The sequence below is a fragment of the Trachurus trachurus genome (assembly GCF_905171665.1).
Source record: "Trachurus trachurus genome assembly, chromosome: 23".
Classification (NCBI taxonomy): domain Eukaryota; kingdom Metazoa; phylum Chordata; class Actinopteri; order Carangiformes; family Carangidae; genus Trachurus; species Trachurus trachurus.
In genome coordinates, this window is record NC_139912.1 from 12,077,351 (window position 1) to 12,098,375 (window position 21,025).

The 21,025-nt window shown below is 41.1% G+C and overlaps 1 protein-coding gene across 1 annotated transcript in view; it reads left to right on the plus strand.

Annotated features, from left to right (window-relative positions):
* cacna1c (calcium channel, voltage-dependent, L type, alpha 1C subunit) overlaps positions 1-21,025 on the plus strand; it is a gene marked incomplete at both ends in the record, with an annotated part of 184,278 nt that overhangs the window by 117,289 nt on the left and 45,964 nt on the right. The window contains 6 exons of the mRNA XM_083999993.1: positions 2,092-2,231; positions 3,909-4,061; positions 5,591-5,790; positions 8,734-8,837; positions 15,584-15,671; positions 16,137-16,221. Coding sequence (XP_083856119.1) covers positions 2,092-2,231; positions 3,909-4,061; positions 5,591-5,790; positions 8,734-8,837; positions 15,584-15,671; positions 16,137-16,221 — 770 coding nt within the window. The remainder of the gene's footprint in view (positions 1-2,091; positions 2,232-3,908; positions 4,062-5,590; positions 5,791-8,733; positions 8,838-15,583; positions 15,672-16,136; positions 16,222-21,025) is intronic.

Below are 21,025 nucleotides of genomic sequence, written 5' to 3' on the forward strand. Positions count from 1 at the left end.
TTAATTAATCAACTAACGCAGTCATCAATTATTCAAAGTCATTTATCAAGCAAAACTGTCAGATCAGTTCTGGTCCCACTTCTCATATTTGCTGCATTTGTTTTTATTGCTTTGATCTTAATATCTGTATCTTCAGCTTTCTGACGCTGATTCAGAATGACTCTAATCAATTGCAGCCTCCAGGGGATTTTATAATAGTTTAAAGGTGTTTTAATAGAGCTGTGGTGGTGACATGTTGACCACTATAAACCCTTGTTTTCTTTACAGGTGCTATCTTAAGCTCTTAATGTGGTGCTACAATTAAAGGCTCTAAATATCATTTAACACCGCACAGCATCAAAACGCGCCGGGCGAAATGCTGTCGGTGCAAAACTGTGGATCCTTGACGTACTTTTCATACTCTGTTTCAAAGGCAAGAGAGAGAGAGAGAAAGAGAGGGAGAGTGAATCAAATTGAGAGGGAGGCAGTGCGAAATAGAGAGGCATAGAGAGAGAGAGAGAGAGAGAGAGAGAGAGCGAGGGAGAAAGAGAGAGAGAGAGAGAGAGAGCGATATGTTTTCAGAGGTCTTTTCAAGTGGCCATTTCATCTGTGCTAATTGATAATTCTCCGTGACTAACGCGCCGCTGACTGGCCTTTGAGCCGCACTAGCTGAAAAATGGCATTGTATGGTGATTTCCAAAGGATCTCGGGGAGACAGAGGGGGGAGGAGGAGAGTGATAAGCTCAGCTGGACGTACATAAATTCAAGCTTGTGAGCCACTCGCACCAAAGAGATGTCTGTAAATACTTTCATCGGGGATAACGGTTAACAAAAGGCTACAGCATAAGAACATGTCTAGCCGTTTTATTAAAGATTGATAAGATTTATACCATGCATCGCTATTTACTGTGTCTGTATACTTGGCGATATTGTGTAAGAAGGTGCAGAGCTGCAGAAACAGCCTCCACTTCTCCTGGCTGCAGGTTTCTGCTCCCATTAAGATGCAGGAGCGTTACGGAGGTCAGGTGTAGATGTTGGGTTAATGGCTGATGTTCCAGTTTATATCAGGCTCGTTCACAGCAAACTGGTTCAGGGTTTTCCTAAAATACTGTCATAAACATAAAAACCTTGTTGAGGTTGTTATGACAGCGAGCAAAGGGGTGAGCTTCCTCTCTGTTATTGTTTTAATTTCAATCATTTTTATGAGGAAATATCCTCCATTCTTATTTCCCTGCCCGATTTAACACAATGTAACTCTTTAAGATGTACTGTATCTACTGTAGTAAGAGATAATCTTGGCCTGCAGGTCAGAAATCAGGTAGCATGAAACCAAGGAGCCTTTACTCATGAATACACTAATGTATCAGCAGGGGTGCACATATACATTTCACTAAGTGTAAAGAAATCAAGCATTTCAACCACTCATGCACAAAGAAAACATTTGTAGAGGATAATTGTTAACAAGAGGCAGTAATGGGAAAAACATTTCATCTTTAAAAAGAGGATAGTCATTTGCATTTATTGTCTGTCTATTTATTTATTTATTTTATTTTTTTACACCAGGGAGAGAGAGAAAGTATGCACATCACGTGTCTGTGTTGTGAGCCCACTGGAAACACCTCGACCACCTTAACAGCATTCAGCCGAGCTGATTGCCAACTCTTTAAAGCTGACTGCGTCTTATCAGTGTGGGACAGAGGGAACAGATGAAACACTTTCTATTGTTGTGTTGGGGAGAGAACTAATGAAGCTGCTTTATTTCCTACTCTTTTCTCCAACAAACACATTTGATTATGAAGTTGCACTGTCTTCACCTTTCTCCTTCACGTTCAGAATTGGGTTGATGTCTAAATTAGCAGCATGTGTTTTGTTTTATAGATTGTGATAAAGATTATGTAGAAGGATAAATTTGCTTCCGACAACAGTGACAACACAGGAAGCAAAAAATAAAGCCACAGTGGCATCGACTGCAGATATTCATCACTACATATTATTTCCTTTCATGCCTGTATCTCCTTTATTGTTTCCCTCGCTCAGTTATTCTCTAGTATATGGAAATGGGATGTCAGCCTGACGGTGATGGTTACTGAAGTCATTACTGTCTTCCTGCAGGTTATTCAGCGCGATCCTGGAGCAGGCCACAAAGGTGGAAGGGGGCACTCCTATTGGAGGGAAGGCAGCAGGCTTCGATGTCAAGGCTCTGAGGGCATTCAGAGTACTCAGACCCCTCAGACTGGTCTCTGGAGTACCAAGTAAGTACTGAAAGGTTGAGAGTAAAAGAAAGAAAGAGAAGAGAAGAAAAGAAAGAGTAGAAACGATGCTCTCTGGGGATCAGGTGTGAACGGTGATTGGCTGAGGTAGGGGAGGAATGAACCACAGATTGGAGCTGATTCTGCTTGATACCACACATACAGACACAGTGACACTCAGATACACACAGACTCACACACTCACACAGGCACCTCTTGTCCTGTTGTCACATACTCAGACACTATGAGGAGTAGATGAGTTGTCTGTCAGCCTGTCTGTATTAGTGACTACAGAAATCAATAATCCAGCAGGCCAGAAGACAGGAGAGGATCGGATATAGTGGATGAAGGCTAAGTGAGTGTGTGCACCTGTGTGTGTGTGTGTGTGTGTGTGTGTGTGTGTGTGCGTGTGTGTGTGTGCGTGTGTGTTGTGTGTGTGTGTGACAGCTCTTGTAATTACAATACCAAACACATGCAAAGGGTGCTCCAGCTCATCCCACATTGTGCTGTTTTGTTTAAAAGCATGAGCGCTGCACAGTGCACAGTGCAGTGTTTAGACTGAACCCCGTCCAGCATCATTGGACTGGGTATTGAATTGGTGTCATGGCAACTGATCAGTAGCATGTTTGCTAACCGATTAGGACAATGACAGATTTGTCTTTTTTTAAAGGCTTCCAGTGCTGCTGCAGCTTACATGATGTAAGAATTTACCAAAATCAGTGAGGATGTAAATTAACTTTGTAATAAATCTGTTTGTTTTGCTAAAAGGGAACATGATGTAGATGTCACAACCAGATCAATTAGGTTGTGTGATTTAATCAACAGATAACGGAGCCTTTCCAAGTATTACTTAGTCATCAATGCCACCTACTGTGGTTTTGCTGTTGCATTTCCTTCACCAAATTATGTGTGAATAATTGCGCAACAGTCCTCACTCAAAACTAATAAATAACATTCAAATTGAGATCATCATTTGAGTTAGAGGAAATACAAGGATTTTCTAAATTTACACTTTTATCACTTGACTATGACTGTGTGCAGTGCAAATGACATATTCAGCCATGTCATTTTCCTAATAAAAGTGTAATAATGTGTAAAATCCAAGGTTTGCACTGTAAGCACTTAGTTCTGCGTCCATAAATCCCAAGTCAGTGGTTATAGCTCCATTTGAAACATTTAACTTCAAAAACAAGATTCAAGATGAAATGTTTATATGAATGTGAAATTAAGTGATCTAATGAGATGTGTATCTGTATATGCGAAGCCATGTTTATTAAGACATTTTCTTTGGCAACTTAATCAGTTAAATAAAACCACATTTTATCTCACAGATAATCATGAGCAGAACATTTTCATTTTTACTCTTTTTCATACAATGATGCAGCAAGACTATCTCACTGCCGTTACTGTGAGTGAGACTGAGCCTTTGTCCATTAAAGCAGCAAGTTGCATCGCCTATGAACACTATGTTTTGACTATCATAGTTTTTTTTTATTACACAAAAAATATTTGAAAACAAAGATACATCCTTACATTATTCTGCCTTTTGTATGTTGTATCATCAGTGCTTTAATCATTAGATATAGGATTAATACACTGTTTCAATATTTTTACCTATTATTATCCTGTGTCCACACCTGTATGTATGTTTTCTCAGCAGTCCATTTGTGTGTGCTGCAGGTTTACAGGTTGTGTTGAACTCCATAATCAAAGCCATGGTTCCTCTGCTTCACATCGCCCTGCTGGTCCTCTTCGTCATCATCATCTACGCCATCATCGGCCTGGAGCTTTTTATGGGCAAGATGCACAAGACCTGCGTTCACGAGCATCTAGGTACACACACACACACACACACACACACACACACACACACACACACACACACACACACACACACACACACACACACACACACACACACACTAGCTCACATAAAAGCACATCTGAGAGTGAGCCAGAGACTAACCCTATAACCGTGACACCAATACGAACATGCATGATCAAACACATATACTCGCACACTTCACTTCAATGATCAGATACATTTTTGAAGCATGTATTCAACTGTGTGTGAAGGCATGCTTCAGTAAGCATATATCCACACACAGACACACTCACAGTGATGGAAACAGAGGTGAATGCTGTGCCACTCAAAGCTTTTCAACTGAAATATCAAAGTGAAGCCATATCTGTGCTCCCACCTCACAACTCTGAGGTAATAAGTCTAAATAAATCAGTGACTCCGGTAAGACATCAACCCCGAGCCAACAAGGCAGAGAGGAAATAGAGCTCGTACCTTAAACAGTTCAAATGATCACCTCCATTAATTATTCAAACCATCATTTATGTTTCCGAGTATGAACGATTTGAGCAATAATTGAAACAGCAGCCGCCATAAATGATTGAAACAATTTTCAGTAGAGGCCCCCAGGTATAAATGGACTTGAGTGTTGTTATGGTGATGTTATAGGTCCCATGAGAGGCATTAGCCTGGCGCTGGGTAAGTGCTGGTGGAATACACTCTGCTATCCTATACATCACCCAGGAGAGCTTGTGTATAATTAGCGCAACACTTTAACACTGATTTTTTTCATTTTTTCATATTGCTTCCCCATTTTAGTTCAATTTGTCCCTTTCAACTTTTTCATACGTCTGTTTAAAAAAAAAATGTAGATAAGTTATTTGAAATGAGGATGTACTAAAACTTTATGAAGGGTTAATTTGTATCTAGTTTCAGGTAATTTACAGTTTAAGCTCTTTAGAAACTTCCTTTTCAAGGCAAAAGATGAGCAATTGTGAGTAAATGTAATAACATTTTAAAAAGGCATCAAAATAACTATTTTCTCGTTGCAAAACATAAGGAGATGTCATGTGACATTTGGTCATTGAGCTTAAAATTCTGCTGTGTGCCGTTTACAGCGACCTCAGTTCAGTTTTAGATCCTAGGTGAACTTTGTGTGCTATCAGCACCTTTTGCACCCTGTTTGGTTCCTGTATTGTATTGACAAAGCATTTACAATTTCCCACATCTCTGATTCACACCCCTCTCTCTGGCTTGATTCTACAGCTACTGGCTGAGGCTTATGGATATTATAGTATTTGGCGGCATCCACCATAGCAAAGTGATGGAAAATACATAATTTCTCATTAACAAGAAAAGGGAAAAAAAGACAACATTAACATACACCTACTGCACAATAATGTTCCCATAATTACCCGTAAGACTCGGTGTTGAAGAATATTGAGGATATCATTAAGAGAAAAGTGGGTCAAACAGCTTCTCCCGCTTTTTTTAGCTGGATAAAGACTTAGGTAGGATACTGCAAAACACTTCCCTCTTATTCCCGTCTCTTTTGTCGCAGGCACCAATGCGGAGGAAAAGCCGGCACCGTGCGCACCAGACACAGCTTATGGTCGACACTGTATGCAGAATGGAACACTGTGTAAAATGGGATGGGAGGGTCCAAACGACGGCATCACCAACTTCGACAACTTCGCCTTTGCCATGTTAACGGTGTTCCAGTGTATAACCATGGAGGGCTGGACGGACGTGCTATACTGGGTGAGCCGGACACCACAATAGTATCTTTGTGTGTGTGTGTGTGTGTGCATGAGAGAGTGTTAAACTGATAGGTGTGTGGAGCCACTGTACTATATCTGTAACATTGGTGCCACATGAGAGCTTTTGAGAAGAGAATATAAAGCAATAATAAAAAACACTCATCTCGGAGCAGCAGGTATGCACACACACACACACACACACACACACACACAGAGACAGACAGACAGACTGTGTTGGTGTGTGTACATGTATTATAGCCCATATCTCAGGGTAAATCAATGCAGACAATACACTCTGTAATTGCAGGCGTCGATTCATTCAGAACGTGCATTGAATCCTGATGTTTGATTCAAGTGTCAAGTGAACACACACACACACACACACACACACACATGCACACACACATGCACACGTGACAGCTTGTGCGTGCACATTTAGCACACACATGTGAAAACACAAATGCTGCCCCTTCCTCTGTAAATGTCCAGAGGCATGTAGCAGCCCTGTCCAGCTACATAAACCAATAGATTAATCTGTGCTGTTAATCACAGCGAGGGAACGTTCAATCATGCTCCATATGTGCCCTCCAGAGAAAGTCTTCGATTTAGGCCTCTGGATTGGAGTTGGGGAAGGAATAAAGGAAAAGATTAAATCGTTTATATTTTTTAATCAAAAACAGACATAAATTTTAACATCTACCTGTGTGTTTCATCAAACGTTAATTAGAGCTGTCCTTTAATCATGGCACGATAAGACTCATGGCACAGAGTCAGCAGTCGCTCAGCAGGACTTTGGCAGATTATGGCGGCTACAGAAAATCACATACAGTACCACCACCTCTGTCACCACTGGAAAGCACTCATGTGACACCGATGACTACAGTTTTATCCAGATTTTTTAAAATGATCACTGTACGTGTTAACTTTGTTCCATTACAGTGAAATTGCACTGAATTCCTTCTCTCAGGTGGCCTTGATTTTTTTTTTTATCTCTTACGTATCATCATTGTATTCAAGCCACAGAGCCAAACATCTATTTCTCTGAAACCTCAATTGCTGCTGATCTTTTGAAAACACAGAAATACTCAACATATTTGTGACAATATTTTCAGTCCTCAAAGACTCTTCTGCCCATCTCAATCAAAATCCATCCACTGCACAATAATGCAAAAAACTTTTTTTTAAATCTCATATCGAGAGTTCTGGCTTTATTTCCTAATCCAATAAAGATCAGCAACATCTGAAAATGGTAATAACTAAGACACAGAAACACAGTGTGTTTCAGGAAACTGACGTTTTTTTGTTTGTTTTTCATTCATTAAGCTGAGAATTGACCTTCAAGTCTTTAAAGATCACCTGTGATTCATTTTTTAGAGAAACAGATATTTGGCAAGAGCAGAATGTGATGATAATATATGAGAGGCACAAACTGGGGATAGCCACCAAAATACTACAGTAATCAATGAATGAAAAAAAGAATGAAATGAACATAAATAATGGTGCAATGATGTTTCGTGAAAGATTTATGTTTCTGAGCCTAAACCTAATGTCAGGTGAGAAGAATGCAACCATCTGTGTGTCTATGTGACAAGGTGTGTGTGTGTGTGTGCGTGCGCATGTGTTGTTACTGTGTTCATGTATGCACATGGAGCAGAAAGCCCACTAGCTCTACACCCCTTCTTCTACTACACTGTCTGCTGCATCCTCTTGTGCTCACACATAAACACACACACACAGAGCATCACATCATTTAACACAAAATCGGTTCACGCAGTTTGCTTATTATGAGAGCGCTCTTGTGGCCAGCTCTCTTTTATAATGAATGGGCCTTATTTATCAGGAGTTATAAGTACAAATGGTTATGGAAAAACATTTTGACAACGTCAGGCCCTTTGCTTTGCCTGGTTCATTAAGTCTGGGCCGTGCATTTCCATAGTTTTCACTGCCACACATTTTTTGGGGGTATATAGATTAATGATGTCCAACATCTGGTGCTGTTGCAGCAAATGAGTCCTGTGTCTCCCCCTCCGTCCCCTCCCTCTTCGTCTCTCTCTGTCCAGTCGTCTCAGTGTTGAAGTGGCAGCTCTTTCATTCGAAGAAAAGGAAATAAATAAGCGACCTAAATGTTCTCTTTTAAATATTGTTTAAGCACAGACTAATAATCTGACATTTCTGTTTTAATTTCATCCTTGATAGTAAACTATTGATCACCTTCCCTTCATCATCTCCCATTTACATCAACTCCATCAACGATCCATCTCTGTTTAAGCAATGCTTGACGCGACATCCAGATGAATGTGTGGCATATTACCCAGTAACTGAATATCCTGATGAAAATCATTTTTATTGATTTCACTTGGATATCTCAGTGTCACATGCTGTAAATCCTCTATGAGAGGATATAATTGGTTTATGCGCCATCACAGCATCTAAACGTGTTTACCATAAAGCCTCGTCCGCCTCTCCAAGAAGAACTTTCTTTTGTGTCATTGTGAAAAGACACAGACAGGTTGCCATAGAGTTACAAAAGCAGTTGAGTGTTATTGTTTAGTGGTGGATTGTGAAGGAGCTGCTCTCAAACGTCAGACATCAGGGTCTATACACACACTTTATAACACAATACCGCCACTCTTGCTTCGCCAGGTCTTTTCACTGCTCTTTTTTTTAACAGGCACCGCTCTTTTCTTGTTTCCTGTCTGTCATCTTTCCCCATTCTGTCTTTCTCTTCCTCACTAACTTTCTTTCCTGTCCTCTACTGCCCCCTCTCATTCTCTCCATCACTCCCTCCACCTCAATCCTCAACCTTTTTCTCCTGCATCTCCTCTTTTTCTTCCCTCCTCTTTTATCTTTCCTGTCTTCTCCACTCTGCCGACTCTTTCCCTGTTAACCCCCTTTTTTTCTCCTCCTCTTCCTCTTTCTCTCCCCTGTCTCTTCTCTCTCTCAGATGCAGGATGCTATGGGCTATGAGCTGCCATGGGTCTATTTTGTCTCTCTCGTCATCTTCGGCTCCTTTTTCGTTCTCAATCTCGTTCTGGGGGTGTTGAGCGGGTAAGAGGTTATACTGTTGTCATGCGTGTATGTGTGTGTGTTGATTGTGATGTGGCTGTTCATATTGTTTTAGATAGAGACAAAGGTAAATGACTGTTTAACAAGACTCCCTTGATCAAACATCTTAAAGCCTCATAGTTCATATTTGAGAGTCCAGTGAACCAGAGAAGAGTGGACTCATGAGGAAAGAAATCTGCATGTATATATATATATACACTAATCTTCAGAGTTGCTCAGTGCTACGAAAAAAGAAATGAAATGTAAATAAGAGCAGGGTGATGAGAGCAGCTCCACCTCAGTAGTTCAGAGGTAAGGCCAGAGCCACAAACCTCTGCAGTCGAGGAAAGATGAATTGGCGATCACTGGACTGGGCAAAAATCTTCCGCTCACGCTCCTTTCTGTTCCACTCAATCAGTCCTTTGTCACAAGGTCAGAGAAACACACCACACACACACACATACACACACACATACACACAAGAATCAGCAACAGACCTCGTGTCTATCTGCTATGTTCATGTCAGCCAACCACAAGGGGCTACATCCCGTCACTATCTATCTGTGATGGACAGGTGGACACACACACACACACACACACACACACACACACACACACACACACACACACACACACACACACACACACACACACACACATACACACTGACTTTCCAGACTTTTTACATTTTTAACCAGCCCAGGTTAAATTACATGAACAAACAATTTTCTTTTTTGTGTGTTTCTAACTTTCTTTCAGTCAAGTGTGCTTACACACGTGTGTTAGTTTACATACATGTCTGTTTCTTGCAAATGAACATGTAGTGTATCTGCTCACACTGTTTACATCTGTTTATTTTGTATTTATATTTGTATAGTGGCATGTGAAGCCAGTGGTCTAGAGTACAGTGTGTGTGTGTGTGTGTGTGTGTGTGTGTGTGTGTGTGTGTGTGTGTGTGTGTGTGTGTGTGTGTGTGTGTGTGTGTGTGTGTGTGTGTGTGTGTGTGTGTTTGTATGTGTTCTGCTTCAATAAATGCTGCTTTAGCAGGAGAGTTGGGTGCTGTTTTACCCCACTCTGCCAAGTCACGCTGTTTTAGTACAAGCACCACCCGGCCTGTAGGGACACACTGGGGTATAAATAATTCACCCCCCAGGTCAGCCATGGAGGTGGAATGCTAAAAAAAAACTCACACAACAGGGAAAACACAACAGGCAAAAAAGGTTCTTCTGAGGACAGAGTACAGTCTGGAGGAAACATGGCATTAGAGACGGAAATTATGGGATAGAAGACTGCACTGAAGGGGAAATGAAACTTTTTTAAGGATCCATGAAAACTTTAGTTTCCATAAATAACTTTGTCATCTGTTAAAACAGTAATAAAAGTTGTAAGCAAACTGTTTGTTGTTAGAAAATTGGAATTGGCCATAAAGATTACAATCAGTTCATCTCAAATGAAAATGTAGAATAAACCATTTATGTTTTTTCATTATTGAATTAAAGCAGATATCAGTGGAATGTTTTTGTTAATATAAGTCCTAAATAGTCCTATTTTCCGTCAGCAATCACTTACATGAAGTATTTCAGCCTAAACACGAGTCTCTCCGTCACTCTGCTCTGCTGTAACCCGAGGAGAAAATTTTCCTTGTGGGATACAAGTGTTATCCAATGAGGAGAGAGAACGGCATGAAGGGCTGTGTGTGCAGCCAAGGGATGCGCGTGAATGTGGTGACGTAGCACGAGGACCAATTGATGCCTGACAAGGGCGGGGGCTGCTAACTCATGGTGCGTTCAAAGAAACTCGTACTTTGTGTTTTTCCTTCCTGTGAAGTCATACCAGTTCGATCTGGTACGAGTTCACGGGTCGGAAGTTACGAGTGGCCGTTATAGGGAACTTTCACAGACAACAGGATGGTAAAAACACGAGCTACGGGTTACCTGGAACGCTACCAAGTCGTAGTTGTGACTTGAAGCTGTAACTTACGGTTTCAAAAGCCTGCCTTGAACGCAGCATTAGCCGAAACGGCCGTGAAGCTGATATCTGCTTTAATATAAGTGCAAAGATATTAAGAGAGAACAATTTGAACCGTGACTAATGGGAGTCTTGGTGCGCAGTCTGTTAAAGTAACTAAACCGCTGTCTCTCCACAGTGGTAAAGTCTGAATTTGACTGTTTTGACTTCTGATTTCTAACCTTCTCTTTTCACAGAAATACATCCGCTCATATTTGTTTTGTTTATCGTGGGGTCATTCATAGTCTTCTGTCATGATCATCATTTGTAATATGGCTCCCAAATCAACCATTGCACGTCTTTCTTATTTTTCAAATCCATGTTAAATACAGCTGACTAAATAGATTGCCATGTGGCACACTGTGTGACTGATAAATACTATGAATGCACCGTAATCCCAGCAGGGATCCTACAGAAGCAAACGTTTCCATCTGCTGGGGACTTTCACTCAGGATCTAACTCCTTCGCTTGCTCCCTTCTTCCCTCCCTCCCCCACTCTAACATCCTCCATTTGCTCCTTCCTCACTTTCAACCCTTCCCCCTCCATCAATCTCAACTTCTTTCTCCCCTCTCCATCTTTACTTCACATCCATCCTCCCCATTTCCTCTCTTCGGCCCTTCCCCTCCATTACTCCCTCTCCTAGGTGAATGATGCGGTAGATTACAGGTGGCCCTGGGTCTATTTTGTCACCTTAATCATCATCGGATCCTTCTTTGTGCTAAACTTGGTTCTGGGGGTGTTGAGCGGGTAAGGGCAGGGGCAAAGGTCAATTGAAACTAACTTCTTTTTCCTGCTTTCCTTTTGTTCTTGGAGAGCTTTGCTCAGAGGAGTTCTTCATGTCTTTCTACTTCCTGTTTCTGGCAGTAGATGGTGTTAAAGTTTAACAAGAGCAAAGTATGTATAGAGATGTGTCGTAAACCAGCGCAGTTCGAGGACTTTTATTGAAACACAATATGTACTGGCACTTGAGGCACAAGGAACACAACAACCTAAAAGCTGATATTCAAATTTAGTGATACTTGTGTGCAAAGTTCTTGGAGCTCGACCAATCCAGTTATTTTCAGTGTTCATTGATTTCTACTCGTTATTACATGTAGCTGACTGTAGTGAAATCGTACTGCAGCATCTGGCCTCAAGGCATTTCACCAGAACAGATGGTTATTCCCTCCAACTCAGACGTTTTTTGATATTGCTTCTCTAAACACAGCACTATAATGCTGTTCCCATAGAAAAAGCACGATTACTATCATGAATTTCTCAACTCTGAACACTACTGGGATTGCTATCATCTCCATTTGAAGAGAAACATAGGCAAGCTGTATAAATTCAGACTCCCAGTGGGCACAGGCTAATATCACGCCAAATAAAAGCTGTGTTTGCAAACCACTGTGAAGATATTGACAAAATACTTTACAGCTCGCGGTTCCGTTTCAGGTTTTAAAAATTCATTGTACCTTTGATTGAAAAACAATTTTTTTTCATCTCAACCTCGTTATGTTTATAGATATTGAACCTCTACAGTTTATTGCCCAACCACCAGCGGTTTTTAAAGACAATCTATTGGAGTCATGTAGAATGTCATGCTTATCCTCTTGATGCAGTCAACAGGTTTAGGGGAGTGAAGTGTCTCACCCCTGACTGACTGACCCGAATCTGACTCTTGACACCCAGCGAGATGTGACAGCAGCGTTGTGAGAAAAATAATAGAGGTCTGTCTGGTCCAAACAGCTTGGGGGGGTTTGGCTGTCTGACTGTTTGTCTGACTTCTGACTAATGATGCTGTCAACACAGTACACAGGCTGACCTTTTACCAACTGCTTTCTCCATGGTGTGTGTGTGGGTCTCAGATTGGCATAATAACTAATGGCTAAACAGAAAGAAGGAGAGCGACAAAGAGACAGAAGCGAAGTGTGCGAGAGTGACTACATTTGTCTGGATGTGATGTTGTGTGTAAATAGAAAGTTGAAGGAAGGAGGGCGGACGGAAAGACACAAAGAGAAGAAGGAGCAGGAAGTGGAGAAAAAAAGAATTCAAAGATGATTTACGTCAGAAAAATGAGACAATCAGAACAGGAAAAAGTGAGTGTGCCGCACTCACACACACACAAACACACATACATACATTATGTACGCACATTGACACACGGATCAATACGATTGGGTGTCGTGCTAATGTTCTGACAAGCGAGACAAAAGCAGTTTGTCCTAATGCTCATTGATCTGGTTTTATGTGTGTGTGTGTGTGTGTGTGTGTGTGTGTGTGTGTGTGTGTGTGTGGTTAGTAGGTGTGACCTGAGGTTCCATCATTCCTCATTGACACACAAACATACAGTACACACACTCGTGTCTTCCAGCCTATAGACTGTACAATGGAAACAGCACACAGTCAATTTAACATTGTACACAGTCTCCCTTGTGTTTAATTTAAGTGTACACAGTGATTGCATAATATCAGCTGGAGAATATTCACTCAGACTAAACTTTAGTTTCATAAACTTTTTCCATAGCTGCTGCAGAAGTCCTAATTAAATGCATGTGGATAACAAGGCTGCAGTGTCCAAAAGCCTCTCAGATGCTGTCATCCAAATAATTCATTACTTTTTTCTTTTTTCTTTTTTTTTGATCAAACTGTATCTTTGGCTCAAGCATGATTTTGACTTCCTTCCTAAACCTTTCTTCCATCCTGACACCTGGAAGTTATTTCACCAGGTTTCGTCATAATATTTCACATTTTCCAAACATTGATTTTGGTTTTCTTAAATTATTTTTCTCCACATCCACTTTGTGCACATCATCCACATAATCCCAAGAATGATGAGCTATTCACAAGAAGAAACTGTGGACATTAAACATGGTAAACGTTAAAGTGAATTCTATGTTACGTCCTTTAATCTAAAAACCATCCACCGGAATAACTTTGAACATTGTTTGAAGGGAGAGCCGAGGCAGAAAATAAAGCCCTCAGTTTACCTGTTAGCTCCTTTCTGACGTATGGCCGGAGCTCCTGGGTAGTGACCGAAAGAATGAGACGGCAGACAAAAGGTGAGGAGCTCAGTGAAGCAGTTCTGACCTCAGCGCAGAGCCACTTCTCCTCCAATTTGACAGGAGCAGGGCTGAGGTGGTGCAGCCGGGGTGCAGCTGGTTGTAGCCTCCCTCTGGGGTTTGTACCCAGCACACTGCATGTGGAGGAAGATGCTGGCTACACACTGCAGGAACTCCATCTCCCAGCAGGCCCGGGTTCACCTGGGGCCCTGTTGACTTGAACAGATGATAAACTTCAAAGAATTTTTAAACTTGTGGTTGTACAATGGGAAAAATTAGAGCAGCTAAGGGGTCATTTTACATTTTTATTTCAGTTTTGTAGTTTGTTTTTCTCTTTGTCAGTGTTGTTTAGTCACAAGTGTTGATTTTAGACAGAAATGGACAGAGTACTCGACCCCAGTACTTGAGTAAGAGTACAAATACTACTGGTCAAAATTCACTCCGTTACAAGTAAAAGTAGCTCAGTCGACATGTTACTCGAGTAAGAGTAAAAAAGTACTTGCTTTTAAAGGTACTCAAGTATCCAAAAGTACATGCTTTTAAATTTACTTTAAGTAAGAGTAAGAGTAAATTTCTTATTTTTCTCATCAATGACTTACTATATTTTTTTCTAAATGAATGTAAGGACCTTTTAACTCTTGTTTCTGAAAATTAACTTTTTGAAACCACCTGCACTGATGTGCTGCTTTTAGGGGTTAGGGTTTCCTTCTTTGACAAACACAGCTTGTGTCCAATAGTATTTTAGAAAAAAAAAAGAAAAAAAAGAGCAGACCTGAAAGTAACGAGTACTTTTCAGCCTTCCTAGAAATTAACTCGTGTAAAAGTAAAAATATTTGTCTCGGAAATGTATTCAAGTAAGAGTAATAAGTACCAAAGGAATCTAATACTCAAGTAAAGTACAAATCCTCTGGATATGTACTCAAGTACAGTACTCAAGTAAATTTACTCCGTTACTGTCCACCACTGATTTTAGATAAGATGCATCCCACCTGAGCTGAAAGGTGACCCACCACCATCACTAATAACACTGGTAGTGCAGTGGACTAGCTGTTTGTGGGATAGCTTTCTGTAAATGACGTTTCTTTACTTATTCACTGTATAAGTCAGTCAGTTGGGGGTGACACAATTCACATTCCCACAAATGCACTGTGCTTAATGATTAGAACTCGACTATATCAATTCAGGTGGTTTGTGCAAAGCAAACACCGGGAACAAATTGCAGACAAATAGATTAGTAAATAGTACAGTGTAGCCCATTGTATTGGGATTTGATGTAATCCAATAACCGCCGCTGCAGCTCCTTTCACATTGTGTGTTTGTATGAAAGCTTTCTGGTGTTTTTATGAGGAAATTACAATTTGAATCAACACAGAAACAGAAGTGATTGAACTGCATTGATCTATTGGAACTGGATTGTCAGTCTGGATCTGTTTTCATCTGTATTTGCACACTAACATCTTCTTGGCAGAGCTTTTCTCTTTTCCCCTCACATGTGTTTCTCTCTTTAGCAGGTTTTCCATCCTTCCTGTTCTGAAGTGTAATACTCTGTATTAACAGTTTCGTCACATGATATATTTTGTGAAACCTACAGTCTAGATTTTCAGATTCTTTTTCTCCCTCCTCTGTCTCTTGTCTGTGTCTTTTCTTCCCTCCAATTCCCCCCCCTCCCCAATCTCTCCATCCTGATCTCCTCCTCTCAGAGAGTTTTCCAAGGAGAGGGAGAAGGCCAAGGCCCGGGGGGACTTCCAGAAACTCAGAGAAAAACAGCAACTAGAGGAGGACCTCAAGGTACAGTAGGCTGCTGTGTGTGAGTCCTGTTCTACAAGAGGTTGTGACAGTCTTAACCTGCCACTATATACAGTACGATATATTACAATCAGGCTCTCAGAAAGGAGATTAAAACTAATTCTGGCTCTAATGCATCTTTGAATAGTGTGTCACTGTAACAAATTCAAACAAGGCCATAAGATGTGCAGTGTGAGATAAGAAGCAAGACAACATCTTAAATGGCTTTGTTAAATGTTGAACATCTTTTACTGCTAACATGGAGAAAGGCCAATAGAGAAAAAACATCAGTATAAGGGAAGTGAACATGGAAAGCAAAGCAAATGTTATGTATTGAGCCCTTTTTAAAGATATATGCTATAAAGATGGAATGAAAGAGGACCGGAAAGAGAAAATGTTTTAAAATCATTTTTAGATATTTTGATTTTGTCCGTCTTCTTGTCATGATATATATGTGTGTGATTACAGGGCTATTTAGACTGGATCACTCAGGCTGAAGACATTGACCCAGAGAATGAAGAGGAGGGCATGGACGATGACAAACCTAGAAACCGTGAGTTTCTGTGTGTGTGTTTTAACAGTAAAAGAGGCCAAGATGCAGCAATGATCTCATTGTTTACTGTAGTTTGCCCTTAGGGTGAGTATGTGTGTATATATATACACATACACACACATGTGTTTTATGATTTGATGTGTTGGTCAGAACTCTCTGTATTTACTGTAGGATGCAGGACGTTTTGTGGGAAAGGCAGGGTGTGATGATGGTGTTTATATCTGAGGATATTTATTTTTTGTGTGTTGTGTGGATAACTGTGGATGTGTGTGGGCGTACATCTGTTTGTGTCTGTAAGTAGTGAGCTCACCGCTGTCTCCTTCACATGGCGGTGGCTCCCAGTCAGTGAATGAACGACTGACTTATTGACAGAGTGACTGACTGACAGACTGAGAGGATGCTAATATTGTCTGCCTTGCTTTGCCTGAGAATCCTCCTGAGGTTTAAAACCTGTTTGGATATTAGTAGAATGTGTCAGACTGCAGCTAATAGCCTCCGGGCACACACAATACAAACATGCACAGTTGCACACACTCGTGCAAGCTCATATATACACACACACACAGATATTGCAGGTATACACTCTGACAGAGATCTACACACATAAATTAACACCCTGTCTCTATCCACAATGCCTGCAGAGAGGCAGCCACATGTGACATTTCTCCCCAGGTGTGAGCTACATTTCCCAGGGAGGGGGAGTAGAGCGCTGGCCTCTTTTAACCTGGAGGCTGGATTTCACAGATGATAAATAAACTTGAGAGAGGGATGGCGATGAAGAGAGGCAGGGATTTGGCAAAAGAAAAAAAGGGTGTGCATACTATTTTTGTGCATGTACTGTTCAGTATGTACAGAATGTACTGTGAACAATTTTGGAAAAAAGTTTGGTGCTCAGCTCAGTGATAAATGAATGAATAATGAAGACAAAATATGCAGAGGCGCAGCAATCATTCTGCATATATTCTGCACACAGGACGCTCATCTCTTGCAAAGCGCGGTACTGGCTCATTCTGCAAAACGCTCATGATTGCCAAGGAGGGGGAGACGGAAAGAAGGAAAATGATACTCTAATCTTTCAGTGAATCTCAAGAAATTAACTTGGTCAAATGAGCAATGACCTAATTTACAGGAGAATAAGGCAGAACACCCCTGTGGCTAATCCATAACAAATCTACTTGTTTTCACCTGTTAACATTGAACTCCCTCGGGCTAATCAGTGTGGAAAAAACACATTAGCAGTGTCTGAGGTACTTGCACATTAACAAACAAACAAACAAATACAGTATGTGGCCCCCCCATTTGGGCCAATCTGGAAAATGTCACATTACAATATTGCATTGCTTCTTTCCCCACAAGCTTCACAATATCTGTATCACTGCTGTTATGTGCAAGATGCAGACAAAGCCCAGGTGGAGTATGTAAGTGTTTCATCCTGTCTAGAGTGATAGAAGCAAATACATTTACAATGGACTGGATCTTGCACCTGACTGATACCTCTTATCAGTCCATTGCTTTTACCAAACGGTGTAACCTAAGAGCCATTAGATTTCAACGATCTGACAAAATGATTGATCTATATGATCCAAAGTTCTCTGTCACACAGATGAATCATCCCCCTTTTGTTTGTGAAGGTGGAATATCAAGTCGCCTGCTCTTTCTCTCTTTCTCGCTCTCCCTCCCTCTCACCTGGATGAATGGATCCTCCTCTGGGAAGATGAATGAGGGCAGTCTGTCCCTGCTGCCCAGGACATTTTGCATAGACACACACATACATACACACATACATACATACATACATACTGTACATACGCATGCCCTATGAAGAGACTGGAGACTTGGAGAATAGAGGAGAGGATAGCAGAGAATTGGTGGGAAAAATAGATGTTGAGATACAGAGACGGGGAGATAGAAATAGAGTGCGTGTGTATTGTGTGTGTATGTGTGTGTGTACGTATGTGTGATACAGAGATAGAGAGGATAACTGGGACAGGGAACAGATGGGATTTCACATCATGAACAAGTCTCACCAGTGACCACACACTCGTACAGAGACCACACACACGTTTCTCCACGTCTATCCATCACACTGTCTTTGCGTGAAAAGCTACAGGGGCGTAATATCGATGTATGATGAGAATAGTGCGCTCATATGAAGATAAATTGTTTTAGTATTTGTGTGTGTGTTTTTTTGGTGACAGAGAGTGGTGGTATTGATTTTCTGATTTTAGGTAACAGTGTGTGTGTGTGTGTGTGTGCGTGCGTGTGTGTGTGTGTGCGTGCTAGGGGCTTCTAAATATGGTGGTTTTCATTTATGAGCTAACACTCATGACTTGGACATTTACACATGCAGGCACTCGCACTCCAATGTGATGATATATGATGTGATGCAAAAGGTGCGGTGGTTCATTATTTATTCATGTATATCTATCATATGACGTGTTACCTCTCAACATTTGTGTGTGTTTCCTGTCACCCCAGGGGGAACACTGTATGTATGTGTGTGTGTGCGCGTGTGTCTTGCATGCTCTCACCCTCTGCCATCTTGTTCTTGCATGCTGTCGTCTTGTTTTGGCGTCCTGCCACTGCCGTCTGCGGTGGTAGGAGTGTCTCCGGCCCACCTGGGTAAGAAGACCAGTAAGCTTGCCTGGTTCAGTCACTCTACTGACTCTCAGGACGGTATGTGTGCGTCTTTGCGTGTCTGTGATAAGTGTTCCTGTGAGTGTGTGTGTTTCCGTCGTATTTGGGCATGTTGCTTACACTGCGATCTTCTGGAGCATATTGGATGGTTTAATACCCCATCCATCCTGGGAATGAACGCCCCCCCCAGGACCTCCCAAGAGGATCTGGAGGATGTGGCTGTGGAGAAAGAACTCAGGGATCAAGGACAAGACAAAAATCTTTAGTCATTATTAAAACATTCAGTGTTTCGGCGAAGAAAATGTAATCGTCTGCTGCATGGTGCCAAGTCTCCGTCAGTATACAGTTGAAGTGTTGCTTGCATTTGGCTGCTACTCTTCTATTCAACAGATTAAATACTTCTCATTTAGAAGTATCAACATACGTTTTACCATTCTGTTGGATGGGAGAAAATATTCAGTTTATTTTTTTATTTTTATCTGTCTCTGCCATTGAAACTTTACTCTTCCACCTTTTGACATGATATACAGTACATGTGCATTTGCCTTAAACATTAAAAAGAAAATCCAGAAGAAGCAGAACGTTATTGCCTTTAGCTTTCATCAAGGTCATCAAACATCTGCTACAGAAAGTATATTTAAATATATAAAATGTATTAACACTAGCAGCATGGCTCTACAGTGTGTGGAGTGCCTCCTGTGTTTGGTGTCAGGTTATTGTGAGAGCTGTAAGAAATAAAACTATAAGTTGTCATCATTCGCTTGTCAAATTTGCTCCTGCAGCTTAAATGATTCTTGTGCAGCGGTTGATTCATTTAGATGGATATTCTTGTGATTTTATATTTACTGTATGAGTGTGTTGGTCTTGGTGTTTGTGTGTCGTATTTTTGCTGGACTTCATGCTTCATATGTGGTGTGCGTGTGTGTGTGTGTTTTTTTTTCTTCATTCTGCTCCTGTACAAAGGGATTCATGAAAGACTACTACAAGTTCTATCTGCAGTATGACGTGGTTGCGCAATCACATCTGAATCACTGCAGAAATGAGCAGAATTCAACAATAGAGTGATCCCAGTGTGGAGGAGGATGCTGATGAATGTCCACGCTCACAGTGATGGAAAGAGTGTAAAAGGATGGGGGTGAAACCATGCTTGTGTTTGCCGAGAGGAAGGTTAATAGTTAGGTAAACGTTGACATCCTAAAATATAAAGATTAGGACTCCTCCCAGTGGCGGTACTCTATCTTTCACTCTGTCTCTCTTCCTGTCCTGTAAATTCATTTTCATGCCTCTGTAGTGCTGGAGACATCATATTTTGGGGTCATCCATCCATGATCTGTCCCATTCTCATCAGCACGATAGTTTTCATGATAGAACTCAACTTGTTAGATTTTGATGGCCAAAGGTCAAGATCACAAGGACCTCACGAAAAAGGATTGTCGTGTGGTTAACACAAGTTATCAGGAGCTGTATTCTGAAGTGTTTGTAGCTGTGTTGGTTTGTGCGGGTGTTTTGATGAGTTGCTGTGTAACTTAATCCTGACTGTTCAGTTTATATAGCTGTTCATGATTGGTTGATTTTTATCTGTAACGTATTGGTTTGTGATGCTGTTTTCAGTGGACAGTATCACAGAGCTGTGCTAGAGGGAGAAAATTCTTCTTTAGTACGTAATTATGTCGGTGTCTGATTTTTATTGTGTGCAGTCAGATATTATGAACCAGAACAAGTCCATACCTTGATAAACACGTAATGCTTGTGTGTTGGTGGTAGCCAGGGCCAGGGGCATTATGTTTTCAGGTTGTCTACTGGTCTGACCTTCCTTTCATTGTTGTTTCGAACGCAATATTTCAGCAATGCTTTGAGAGAATTTCTTCTTCTATTTGGCAGAAACATTCGCTTGGACAGATTCAATTTTGATGATCAAAGGTCACTGTAAACACACAAAACAGTCATAACGGTTTCACACAGCATCAGGCATACCAGGTACATACAACCACAACACTGTAACTCTAGTTTCCTCGGAGGGTTAGACGTTCTGGCTGAAATTTGGGGATGAAAGGGAGATTAAAAGACTGAAGACTGAAAAAAAACTGAAACTGCATGTACAGCTGGAGCAATGAAAAGAGCTGTGACTGTAAAGCAGAAGCAATCGTGTTTCTTCCACAACAGGTTG